This window comes from Pistacia vera, unplaced genomic scaffold (genome assembly GCF_008641045.1).
Source record: "Pistacia vera cultivar Batoury unplaced genomic scaffold, PisVer_v2 Contig360, whole genome shotgun sequence".
NCBI lineage: Eukaryota > Viridiplantae > Streptophyta > Magnoliopsida > Sapindales > Anacardiaceae > Pistacia > Pistacia vera.
In genome coordinates, this window is record NW_022196180.1 from 5,235 (window position 1) to 18,793 (window position 13,559).

At 37.2% G+C, this 13,559-nt stretch overlaps 2 protein-coding genes and 1 pseudogene across 2 annotated transcripts; all 3 read right to left on the reverse strand.

Annotated features, from left to right (window-relative positions):
* Window positions 1-770: 770 nt before the first annotated feature.
* Window positions 771-3,975, reverse strand: LOC116140021 (annotated as a pseudogene).
* A 3,983-nt stretch (window positions 3,976-7,958) lies between these two features.
* LOC116140025 (cytochrome P450 CYP82D47-like) lies at window positions 7,959-9,718 on the reverse strand. The gene is made up of 2 exons (XM_031425658.1): window positions 8,744-9,718; window positions 7,959-8,591 (listed from the first exon to the last, which is right to left on the reverse strand). Exons 1-2 carry the CDS (start codon window positions 9,707-9,709, stop codon window positions 7,959-7,961), a joined length of 1,599 nt encoding a protein of 532 aa, XP_031281518.1. The 5' UTR covers window positions 9,710-9,718.
* A 499-nt stretch (window positions 9,719-10,217) lies between these two features.
* Window positions 10,218-13,559, reverse strand: LOC116139989 (cytochrome P450 CYP82D47-like). The gene is given in 4 exon segments (XM_031425627.1): window positions 10,218-11,559; window positions 12,627-13,087; window positions 13,090-13,484; window positions 13,526-13,559. Coding segments are annotated over 3 exon segments (1,647 nt in total). The 5' UTR covers window positions 13,403-13,484; window positions 13,526-13,559; the 3' UTR covers window positions 10,218-10,686.

A 13,559-nucleotide genomic window follows, 5' to 3' on the forward strand; every position in this document is an offset into this window, starting at 1 on the left:
GAGGTACGTGTAAACTGACCCGAATATCTTGATTATTTAAAAAAAAACGGTGATGCGTGACAACTTTAAGGGAAGTAATTTAAAAAGTAGTCCACAGTTTTAAGTTGATAAGTGAAACCCTCTCTTTTGATCTATATAATGCGTGCTATCAAATATGCCAATAGTATATATGTACATACATATCTAGTTAATAAAATAATAAATAAATTATTTTTATAAATGTATGGTTATTCTAGAATTCCCTATGAGAAATGAAATGGTAGCAAAGTAGTTCAAGGCATTTATCAAGGTAACGTGATAAAAGTCTAATATGGGAAGAAAATATTACCGTCCGCAAGGATAATAACAAAGCCTTAAGTCATCTCTCCCAACCAAACATTGATACTTATCGACAGATTTTCAACTAAGCCAAATAAACAAATAAAATATGTTTATTATGTAAAAGCGTATTTTAGGTTGACATGCCAACAACGATTTTATTTCTATTCACACACAACATGAACATGCATGCCATTGTCACAAATCAAATCTTTTCGATAGATTCGATATTCATATACATAAATACACTTGATAAGATGCAGCAAATTAAGGAGTAATAATAGATTTACAGTCAACTACTTATTGCTTAACCCTGAATTTAATGGATCATGAAGCCACTCCATTTCAATTACAGTAGTACAAGATAAAAACGTCCCATATTGCATAAAACAGATACCTCAAGCATGATGAAGAGACACATGAAACCACACACATATTTTTAATTTAAATACCAACAGCCAGTTTGTTCATATATGTGAGCAGTAAGAGTAAGAAGGACCTCAAGCGGGGTGGCCTTTAGGTTTGTCATTCCAATTCCCTCAACCATGTCAATTGGTTCACTACCTGTGGTTGCAAATTCAAATCCTTGCAGCAAATAATTAAGTGTGAGTTGCATAACTTGAAGGGCAAAAGAGATTCCCCTACACACTCTTCTACCACTACCAAATGGCAACAATTCAAAATTTTGGCCCCGTACATCACAATCTGTATGGGTCGTAGGAAATCTTTCGGGTTGAAACTCGCAAGGATTGCACCAAACTTTTGGATCTCGATGAAGCTTTGACAGATTGACCCAAAGGCGCGTTCTGGCTGGTACATGGTACCCACCAATGGTGCAATCTTCTAAGTATTCTTGTGGCACGTGGGGCTGGCAGATACAAGCGTAATGTTTCTTTTGACATAAATGGTAACTGCGTCTGTAGTGTGTTTTTTATTTTAAATACTATATTTTATATAAATAAAGAGTATTTTAATTGATTTATAAATATAAAGAACAAATTTTTTATTCAAATCTAATAAACTCTTTAAATTTTAAGAGAGAATATGTTTTTTCAAGAAAGAAACATAATAGCAGAGATAAATCATAAATAAAATATATAGAAATCTTGTAATTTATTATTTAAAATTAGGATAAAGAGTGAAATTTGACTCTTAAATATGGAAAGCCAAACTCACTTTTTAATTTATATTCAAAGAATAAAGAGTCTGTTTTAGACTTTTATTTCTATAAATAAACTTTTTATATTAAAGAGTTTGGATCATATAAAGAGTCCTTTATATATGCCTTAAAGTGCTTAATCCAAGTTTTTAGGCTCTGTTTGTTTCGTTTTTGGGAATACTATTATGAGCATTCCCAAAAAAGTTAAACAAGTAAAATATCATTATTCTCAAAATATTATTCTATATTTTTTAATTTCTTTTAAACCTTTTAAATTTGTTAATTTAACTAAACACCCCCAAATATTTTTTTTAGAAATTGCAAAAACACTCCGGCCACCCTCCGCGGTGGTGGTCGGCTGTCCGTATTTAATGGGTGAGTTAGGGGTGTTTTTGTTAACTTTTAATATTATATTATAGAGGTGTTTAGTAAATAAATAAATATATGAGATATTTTTGTTAATTTTTAAATCCTACATCGCAATACCCGTCTAATTTAATTTTTTTCAAAAGATTATTCTAAAAATTATCAGAATAATGAACTAAAAGGAGCTTTAATATTTGATTCTTGCAATAGCCTTCCTCTGGCAACGTGGGTATCTAATTCATTTTGGGCTTTATCCAAGACACGACGGCTGTCGAGTAATAAAGCCACAGCCCATGTGAGTGTAATAGTTGTTGATTCTGTGCCTCCCAATATCATAGCCTGCAAAGAACCATAACCCGTAAACGTTAGATGTTAGGCTTATCAATGTCAATTACAGAAAGGCCCAAATCTATTTGGGTTAATTGAAAATGAAGACATTCTATTTGGATTTCGTACATGTGTGAACCATCACCTATGATAAAAGAGCAAAGAGGTCCAACATGAGTTTTTTAGTTGAGTCCTCCCAAGTACTAATAAGGATAATCACTAAAAAAATTTATTCGATCGTTCACTTTAGGGTCTTGGAGATTAATTGAGGTACGTACAAACTGTTTAAACATTCTCAATTACCACAAAAAAATAGTAAAATAGAACAAATAAAAAACATGCATGTGTAGCATGTTAATTAGCACTAATTTATTAGTGGCTATCAAGGATAAAAGACAAATATACTCCTATAAGTAATTGGTCCTTTCTCATAATATACGATAATGGATTAATAATCTTTAATATAGTCAACATAGTTGATGTAATAACACATAAAACAAGGTCAAATATATGATATAGATAATATTAAATCTATTAGTGGTAATTCATTGTCATTCATATGCCTAATTTTTTTTTTTTAGGTGATCAGAGGTGTTCGGGTCAGTTTTTGCATATCTCAATTAATCCTCTAAAGCCCTGAAGTTGACGTCTGGGTAAGCCCTTTAGTGGCCACCCAAATTAGGACATGTAGAGAGTGAAAACTCGAATTCAGAAGCTTAAAGAATCTTCTTTTGTTCTTTACTATCAGACCACCCAATGTTGGTTCATATCCCTAACATTTCTCGTCTCATTTTATGAAATTATGATAAAGTAATTTGGTAAAGAAATTAAAGGTAGCATACCAGGCACGTCGCTTTGTTGATGGTATCGGCATCATAATTAGGAAGCTCTTGACCTTCATCAAGAAGGGAAAGCATCATGTACATGAAATCAGTCTCACCCTTCACCTCACTTATGCTTCTCTTCTGCTCATGTTCCTTTAACCACCCTTCAACAACTTCATCAAGTTCTTTTGCTGTATTCTTCATGGCCTTCTCATGTCCTCCTAAATCCACCCCCCTCATAAACGGTAGTGCATCTGCAAGTGGAAACGCCCTAGTTAATTAGAAAAATTTCCTTAGCGCTTCTCTGCTGCGTTCATTCTTTTTACTCTCTTCCTTTGTTGTACCCCCCACAAAACTTTTACCCACAACCATCCTTAGAACAACGTTTAATGTTACTTTGCCAAACCATGATCTCTTCATCTCCACCAATACCTTATTCTTTTTGTTCTTCATCCATAGATCATATATTTCTTTTACAGACGCCTTCACTTCAGATTCTCGGATATGTTTGAGCATTTGGAGGCGATGGTTTGAGAGAATTTCCAGCGTGGCTATCTTGCGGATTTGGCGCCAGTAAGGACCACAAGGACTCAAGCCTATCATAGCGTAGTTGTAGCCTAAGATCTTTGAGGCTATTGACTTTGGGTGATTGCAAAAGACTTTATCTTTGGTAGTAAAACACTCTTTAGCGATCTCCCAATTACAGTACTTACAATCAAAGCACGATGCATACCCATCTTGATCATGAAGATTGGACCGTACTTGTTAGCCATGTTTCCCAATGTGGTATGTACAGGTTTTGGGCCTCCCAAGAGGTGTAGGTGGCTAATCAAAGGCCTTGCACCGCCAGGTTTTGGTACTGCAACATTGTTGCTTGAATTTTTTTTTATCACGCCTATATATCCATAATAAAGAATATAGAAACAATAGAAATGCAAAGAAAACAATAACTGCAGTTAGGAAGGGAAGAAGAATGTCCATGGCTAGCTATTAGTCTTCTGATTAATTAATTAGAGGCGATGGGTTGTTTTATGTTGATGCTTGATTTTGACACCAACAACTCGCACGTGCAAAGTGCTAAGAGTCTTAGAAATTACACGAGATCAATCCATGAGATTTAAATATGGTATTGAGATTATATATGTTGCAGAAACATAAATAATAGACTGACAAGAGAGGTTTTTATAGTAGTTCAGATGCTTAAAGCAAATCCTACATCCGTTGTTATTCTATTATTCTCTGACTATTTTTATGATATTGCCCGTAAGACATATAAAGTTGAAGAAATACTTTGCTTTATAGAGAGAAATAATGAAACTCAAATCTATGCATAGCTCTCATATGCCCAACCTCCTCTTTTCGTGAAGAGAGGTGCTCATTTATATACCTTTTAGGTCAATGTAATGAGTGCTTTTATAAGTTGTCATGACACGTGGGGACCACTCCTTAATCTTTATCTTTTTATTTTGATAAAGTTGGGATAAGTGTGCGGTCTTCATCCACTCATAGACAAAACTTGAATTTGCTAGGTTGGTGACAGCCGTATCTCTTCTGTCTTGGGGTGATGTGGCATCTCTTGGAGGACACAAAGCCTTCCTGAACTCTGATTGATTGATACTGACATCAGTGCGATTTTTTAGGCACAACAGAACCCCCTAGTTTTTGGAGAGCGCAATTGCACTTCAAAAACTCATGTCCTAGATCTGAATGGCTGTCACACTATAGGTTGTAGTCTCGAACTAAAGAGCTCGAACTATGCTTGGCGCGATCGGGAGCTGAGAGCTAAGACTGTGATTAAAGAGCTTGGAGCGATTCGAAGCTGAACGCGATCTGATAACTGACATGAAATGTCCAGTAGATGAATTCCTGGAGGGAGCTAACTTCAGAAACCCAAACGCACGGTTGAGAGGCCTTAAACGGATAAGCCAACTTAAAACAGCCATAACTTTTGATCCGGGAGGAGTTTTGAAGCCTGTAAGATATCCACGGAAAGGTTGTTCCGAGCTCTACATTGTGAAAACTAGGGAGCCTAGTTGAGGCCATTTTCGGGGCCAAAATCCACAATTTCTGCATGTTTTGGGGCTGTTTTGAGTTTTCTATGCGTTTTTTCTAACGCTGGCAACTAGTCGCGATATGAGAACTAAGAACTGATTGCGATTTGAGAGTTGAGAACATGACCTGAGGCTGTTTGCAACATCAGAGCTAAGAGCTGATCACGATTTGAGAGCTAGGAGCTGATCGCGATCTGATAGGAGCTCGATCTGAGAGTCCGAGGCATGCGATTTGAGCGATTTGATGCACATGATCTCAAGTAAACGAGCGAGCTTATGAGCTCAATCTGAGAGCATAAGGAGCTCGATCAGGGAGTATAAAGAGCTCGATCAGAAAGCGCGGAAGGAGTTTGATCAGAAAGCGCGAAGCTTGATCTGAGAGCACAAGGAGTTCGATTAGAAAGAGCAAAGCTTGATCTGAGAACACAAGGAGTTCGATCAGAAAGCGCGAAGCTTGATCTGAGAACTCGAGATCAACGATTTGAGCGTGAGATTAACGATCTGGCTACGCGATCTGAAGCTAAAGATCAACCATCTAAAGCTAAAGATCAAGACGATCTGAGCGTGCGATCAGCGATCTGACCACGCAATCAGAGAGCAAAAGATCAGCGATTTGAAGTTGAAGATCAGCGATCTAAACACGCGATTTGAAGCTAAAGATCAGCGATCTAAAGTTGATGATCAAGACGATCTGAGCGTGCGATCAGCGATATGAAGCTAAAGATCAGCGATCTGAAGCTGAAGATTAAGACGATCTGAGTGTGCGATCAGCGATCTGGCCACTCGATCGGAGAACTCTTACGCATGCGATCTGGCCACACGATCGGATAACTCTGACGCGTGCGATTTACGATTTGGCCACGCCATCGGGGAGCTTGGACGCAGGCTTAAGACCTGCATGGGCCACCAAACTGTTGATGCTTGATTTTGACATCAACGACTCGCACATGCAAAATGCTAAGAGAGTCTAAGAAATTACACGTGATTGATCGATGAGATTTGAATATGGTACTGAGATTATATATGTTGCAGAAATATAAATAATAGACTGATAAGAAGTTTTTATAGTGGTTTGAATGCTTAAAGCAAACCCTACATCCACTGTTATTTTATTATTCTCTGACTATTTTTATGATATTACCTATAAGGTATACAAAGATGAAGAAATACTTTGCTTTACAAAGAGAAATATTGAAGCTCAAATCTATGCCTAGCTGTCATATGCCCAACCTCCTCTTTTCGTGAAGAGATATGCTTATTTATACACCTTTTAAGTCAATGTAATGAGTGCTTCTACAAGTTGTTATGACACATGGAGACCACTCCTTAATCCTTATCTTTTTATTTTGATAAAGTTGGGATAAGTGTGCGGTCTTTATCCACTCATAGACAAAACTTGAATCTGCTGGATTTGTGACATAAAAAATTTGTCACCATTTGTTACTTTCCACCATGTAATTATATGATGTATTTGGTAATTGTGAAATCAACTGCTGCTAGTAAACTTTTTTTTTTTTTTTTAATTGGAGTGTTTGGGTCAGCTTACGCGCACCTCTCTTAGAGGCCATGGAGACTCAAACTCCGGAGACCATGTTAGATCTTCCTCTTACTTTTTTATCATCAAAGAGACTCGAATTTTGAAAGACCATGTTAGATCTTCTTCTTAGGAGACCATGCTAAATCTATCTCTTACTCTTTTACCATTAAGGAAATTCATAACATAGGAGATCATGTTAGATATATTTTTGTTCTTTTACCATTGTACCCTCTGTGGTGGTTTGTCAGTATAATTTTACTCCTGTCGGTGTTTTACTTTCTTCTGTATAAGTTAAAAAGTTANTTTTTGTTCTTTTACCATTGTACCCTCAGTGGTGGTTTGTCAGTATAATTTTACTCCTGTCGGTGTTTTACTTTCTTCTGTATAAGTTAAAAAGTTAATTGCACACGATATGATGTTCCACCATAAGAAAAACCCACTACATGAAATCACCCCACTTTTATTTTTTTCTTATTTAAATAGAACACCCACCACTAATCCGATTGTAATGAAGATTTGCAAATCTAAAAAGTGATCTCCTTACTCCAAAAATTGATTTAATAATCCATGTCGTCAAAGAAACGCTTGAAAACAAACATAAATTACGAGAGATTAACACGTGCACCATATTTGAAGAGACGGTCCTAATGCAGAACCGAAATTTTAAACTCTCCAGAAAGACGTTTGATATAAGCCAGATTCAGAACAGTATATGCAGTAGTACAGTGATGAGTCAATATATCTCATCTTATTGGAAATTTTGGCTATTGATCTAGTTTTGATCCTCATTGATCAATGATCATGATCTCATCATGGAACAACATAGGAAGTAAGTTAGAATGTGTATCCAGCAAATCCCCTGCGTTTCTTTTACGATTGGCTTTCTCTACCAATGTGGGTATCTCATTTGTATTGGACTTTCTCCACCGCACGGTGGTTGTTGGGTAATAAGAGAGAGCCTATCGTCGTTCGTAATAGTAGCCGTGTGCACAGCCTCAAAGGAAACACATCCCATACATATATATAACATGCTAGATTGAATGTTGGCAGTTGGAATATTCAAAATCAATTGTAGTATTTAGAATGGAGTGAGATATTACAAATTTACAATCTAATGGTATAACTAAAATAATAATAGTTTTATCTCTTTTAAGTGAAAGATTAAAAAAGAGAATATTGATACCATTTTTTAAATAAAAAATTTAAGCAATAATAGTTATAAGGAGTAATAATGTACTTTCGATTTATCCTAGGTTCTGTTTTTGCAAACATGATGAAAACGATCAATGTAATTCATCAAGCGTTACAGGATTCATATTTCGTAAGGCAAATTTCATAATTCAACGTTGACATAGAAAAAGGGAATACGACTGGAGCTAGTCATTCTGCTTGTAAAGATGAAGGGGCAGGCGTGGAGTGAGATGGACTTCGAGTTTGGCGAATCTGAGGTTGGCTGTCCCGAAACTCTCTCCCAAATCAACCACTTCATCTGACGGTGTTGAAATTTCAAATCCATGGAGCAATGTAGCCATCGTTAGTTGCATAATCTGAGATGCAAATAAGAAGCCAGGGCACATTCTTCTACCGCTTCCAAACGGTATATATTCAAAGTTCTGACCTTTGACATCGAAATCCTTGTGGGTTGTAAGAAACCTTTCAGGCTTAAACTGGTAAGGATCTGGCCATATACGTGGATCATGATGAATTTTCCAGAGATTAACAAACATTCGTGTGCCTGCAGGGATATGGTAGCCACCCACTGTGCAATCAGCCAAAGACTCATGTGTAACTGTCATGGCTGCGGCTGGGCTTAAACGTAGCGTTTCCTTGATGATTGCTTGGAGATACACCAAGTTCTTTATGTCTGATTCATTTGGTAACCTTTCTCTACCGATGTGGGTGTCTAATTCTTGTTGGGCTTTCTGTAGGACATCACGGTTGTTGAGTAACAGCGAAAGACCCCATGTCAATGTAACTGTTGTGGTATCCGAAGCCGCCATGATAAGAGCCTACTTATGAAAATGACTATTAGTTAATTAGAAGCCATCAAGTTTTCTTTACTTTAATTTTTTGGGTTTTTGTATAAACGAAGGGTGGATTTTAAAATTCTAATCAATCAAATTGAAATTGACATAGTTTAATTAGTAGGCAAAAATCATACCAGACATGTAGCTTTAATGGTAGTATCAGCATCATGATTGGCGATCTCTTCTGTTGTGTCCTCAAGAATGGATAGCATCACGTCCATGAAGTCTTGGTCACCCTTCACCTTGGTAGAAGCTCTATTCCGCTTGTGCTCTTCTAACCATTGTTGAACATAATAATCTAGTTCTTTTGCTGTTTTCTTCATAGCCCTTTCAATTCCTCCCAAATCCAACCACCTTAGAGACGGAATTGCATCTGATATCACAAATTTCCCCGATAATTCAAACCATTTCCTTATTGAATCTCGCCACGGATCCTTCTCTTCAGCCTCACTTGATGTTGTATTCCCCACATATCTCTTACCTACAATTATCCTGTAAATCACATTTAACGCTATGTCTCCAAACCATTTCTTCATCTCCAGCATCACCTTAGTTTCGTGGGTGCTACTTTTATTCTTATCCCATAGCTCATACATCTCTTCTAGAGCAGCTTTCGTCTCGGATTCTCGTACGTGTTTGAACGTCTTAAGTCGGTGGGTAGAGAGGAGTTCAAGCGTGGCTATCTTGCGAATTTGACGCCAGTAAGGTCCGTACGGGCTGAAGCCAACCATGGCGGAATTGTAGCCCAGGATCTCCGACATTAACATCTTTGGACGGTTGGCGAAGACTTTATCATTGGTAGTTAGACACTCTTTAGCCATTTCCCAACTGCTCACGATCACAGTTCGATGCACACCCATCTTTATGCTGAAGATTGGCCCGTATTTGTCAGCCAGATTGCCCAAGACTACGTGAGGAGGTTTTTTTGGCCCAAATAGAGGAAGGTGGCCAACAAAAGGCCATGCACCGCTAGCTTCCGGTGGTAAACGCTTGTTATACAGTTGATTTCTTCTTGAAATCCATAATAGACAGTAGAGAAATAGTAAGAAAGAAGACAGGGCTGCCAGCGAAGAGTGTAGGAATGCAAAAATGAACTCCATATATGGCTTCCAATTATCAGCCTTAAACGTGTTTTGGTAAAATGAGATAGCCTTGACCTTTATATAAACATCAGTGGAGACATTATTTAATATAATAAGTATTCTTCAAAAATGCGAAACGGCCTGCAATATGCAAATCTGAAGCTGAAGTAGCCAGTATAAAGCCATTTTTTTTTCTTTTTTTTTTTGCCTAGGAACAACTATGTTAGAGCATCAGCATCAGGATCACCGTCTAGTACTACAGACAATTTGGATTTGATTAATTCATTCAGAAACAAGGGTCATTATAGACGAGTCACGCTTTAATTATACGGTATCATATTTTTAATATTAAATGTTTATATATAATAAATTTAAATTAATTACAGAATACATAATGAAATTGTCTCAAATATTTTATATGCTAAAAATGGTTTATAAAAACTTGAAAGCTAACAAAAGAATTAAAATATAAGAAAGCCAAAAAAAAGATGCCACTTCCAGTTACTAACAAATACTTGCATGTTAAAATAAATTTATTTTAAAGCTGGTCTCCCTCGCAACTGAAATGCTCTCCTAAAGCTATTCTTCTTGTCTGATCTGACTAGAAATATATAATAGACTTTTACGATTGAAACATATATATCTGCTTACACCATCACTACGGCCGGAACGAAACATCGAAAATTCACTTGATCTTTGATGCCATCTCCAAAATTCTAATGAAAGATGTTCGGCTCTTCCATCAACAAATTTTTGGATTCTTGCTTTCATTTGTTTCCCGGGTTAGGAATGTTATGCTTTTGATCATCTAGCACCAGAAGAAGTCAGAGTAAGCATATGGATGTACCATAACACTTGGGATGGAACATCAGTCTCATTATTGGAGATCGGGTTGAGATTCCCAAAAAAATACAATCCGGTACCCCATCTGATATATCCTCAAGATTATTTAAGCTTTAGCTATCAATTTACCGTTTCACAATGGCCTCTGAAAACTAAGTCATGTACGCAATAGCCCTGGAAACTTGCGAATAATTAAACCAACTAAATAGAATTAGGCCTGAAACAGTATGCATGAAGGCCACATCATCCATGCATTTTAAAATATTCTGGGTACAGCAATATTTAAGCTTATAAATAAAAATCTCAGAATATAATTTAACCATATAAGGAAGAGGGAGGCGTGGAGTAAGAAGAACTTCAAGTGGAGCTGTTTTCACCATGGTCAATCCAATTCCCTCTCTAATGTCGATAGGTTCATCTGATTGAGTTTCAAAATCAAACCCTTGCAGCAACGCAGCAAGTGTAAGTTGAATAACTTGAAGGGCAAATGACACTCCTCGGCACATCCTTCTGCCACTACTGAACGGTATAAATTCAAAATTCTGGCCCCTTACATCAATATCCTTGTGGGTTGTAAGAAATCTTTCTGGATGAAACCTACTAGGATCCGACCATACACGTGGATCACGATGAATCTTCCAAATATTAACAAGAAGACGTGTGCCCGCTGCTATATGGTACCCATTGATGCTGCAGTCTTCCATAGACTCGTGTGGAACTGAGAGTGGTCCAGCAGGATACAGGCGCATTATTTCCTTGAGGATGGCTTGGAGATAAACCAAATTTTTTATGTCTGATTCCTCTACTTGCCTTCTTATACCAACCTTTGCATGCAGTTCATTTTGTGCCTTCTTCAGGACATGCCGATTGTTGAGAAGTAAAGAAAGAGCCCATGTCAATGTAACTGTTGTAGTGTCCGTGGCCGCTAAGATGAGAGACTGCAAAACCATTGGAGCATATATATACACAAAAATGTTAACAGTGGGGTCTAATATCAAGTAATTAGATTCTCTGGAGATCGGATCCTAAAGGCTTGTTTTACTTAGCCTTATAAATTTACCATCCTTATTTTTTCGTCTTCAACATAAAAATCGACATTAGAAGGAAAGGAATTGACCTTCGTGATTATTATATCTCGCCAATGCATCACACATTCTTGGAATTTTAAAAAGAATGGAAACAAACTCATTATAATCAAAGATCAACGACATTTTTCTTGATTTTTATTTCTTTATGAAATAAAATGACAAAACTTCAAACCAGGAATGTAGCTTAATATCCCTTCCGTCTGCTATCAAAGCACATATATATTTTTTTTCGTTGTAAGTTATTGATGGCCCTTCACGAATATAGGTAACTTCGCCATAAAGCGGTGCTTTTCAACTGTTCGTGGTAATCGTTTATATAAACTCTTCCTTCTTGATGGAAACGACACAAGAAGTGACCAGGGAATACATAAAATACATGTAAGATGAACTAAAAACAGGTCAACTGTAGTCTATAAGAAAGTCTACGAGTCTTCCATCGAGTACATGGAATAAGGTCTGAATAGAGTAGAACCTGGCTCCTAATTTACCAGCGTTCTTTCACAGTCCTTGGAACTTTGAGTACTGTATGCGAGAGATGGGTGCTTTGGGCTTCGCGTTTATGTGTTTATTATATTGCGTATAGTGCTTTACATGATGAAGAAGTGGAATGAAAAAGATAAAACTGGACTGAATGCATAATATTAATTGACAAAGATATAGCCTTTAGTTTATAGATCTATACTAGTAACAAATAAACTAAGCTTTGTTTTTTAATTTTCCGATTAGCGGAAATAAAGCTATTTTAAATGAAACAATATAAGCAGGATTATTAGAGCGAGCGGAAAATTAAATTTCAACGACAAAAAATTTATTGGGGAAAAGATAAGGCATACACAGGAATGTAGCTTGTTGAGGTTTCAGCATCACGACCGGGAAACTCATCATCTGCTGTCCAAAATGGGACAGCATCACGTCCATGAAATCTTCTCTTCCTTTTCTCGTTGGAAAGTCCTTCTCGCTTGTGCTCTTCAACCTTTTGAGAGCAACAATCTCTATTCTTTGGCAGTCTTCTTCATCGACCTCTCATCGCCCCCTTTATCCAACCACCTCAGAAATGGTAGCGCATCTGACACCACGAACTTACCAATAAATGCAAAAAAATTCGTTAGTTCCTCTTTCCATGCATTACTCGCTTCACCCTCTTGTGAAGTGCAACGCTTTCCTACAACTATCTTTAAAATAATATTAAGTGTTATGTCCCCAAGCCATCTTTTCATCGCCGCCAACACCTTGTTTGAATCACTGCTTTTGTTCTGCATCCATAGCTCAAATAACTCTTTCAAAGAAGTCTTCACCTCGGATGCCCGTACATGCTTTAACTTCTCAAGCCGATGGTTTGACAGAACCTCAAGTGTTAATATCTTGCGTACTTGACGCCAGTGGGGGCCATATGGGCTGAAGCTAATCATATCAAAATTGTAGCCTAAAAGCTCCATGGCCATTGCTTTTGGACGATTGGCAAGATTTGGTCATGGGTAGTGAGGCACTCTTTAGCAATCTCCCAATTACTCACCACTAAAGCTTGGTGCACGCCCATCTTGACTGTGAAGATCGGTCCATACTTATCAGCCATGTTGCTCAACACTCTATGAGGCGGTTTTGGGCCGCGTAAAAGGTGAAGATGACCAATCAAAGGCCATGCCCCACCCGCTTCTGGTGCTGCATTCTTCTTGCTTCTATTTCTCAGCAAATTTCTTATTATCGCCAATAACAGAGAGTAGAGAAAGACGGCCAAAATTGCAGCAATAGCTGTTTTATGTGATGAAAGAAAATAGTCCATTGCTATTAAGTAGAGACTCGCACCTACGTTTAAATAAGGAGTCAGGACGAAAAATCTAATTTAGAAACTATAATGAAGGGACCTCTTCATCAAAATCTAATTTAGAAACTATAATGAAGGGACCTCTTCATCTCCATTTATAGAGTATTCACGTATT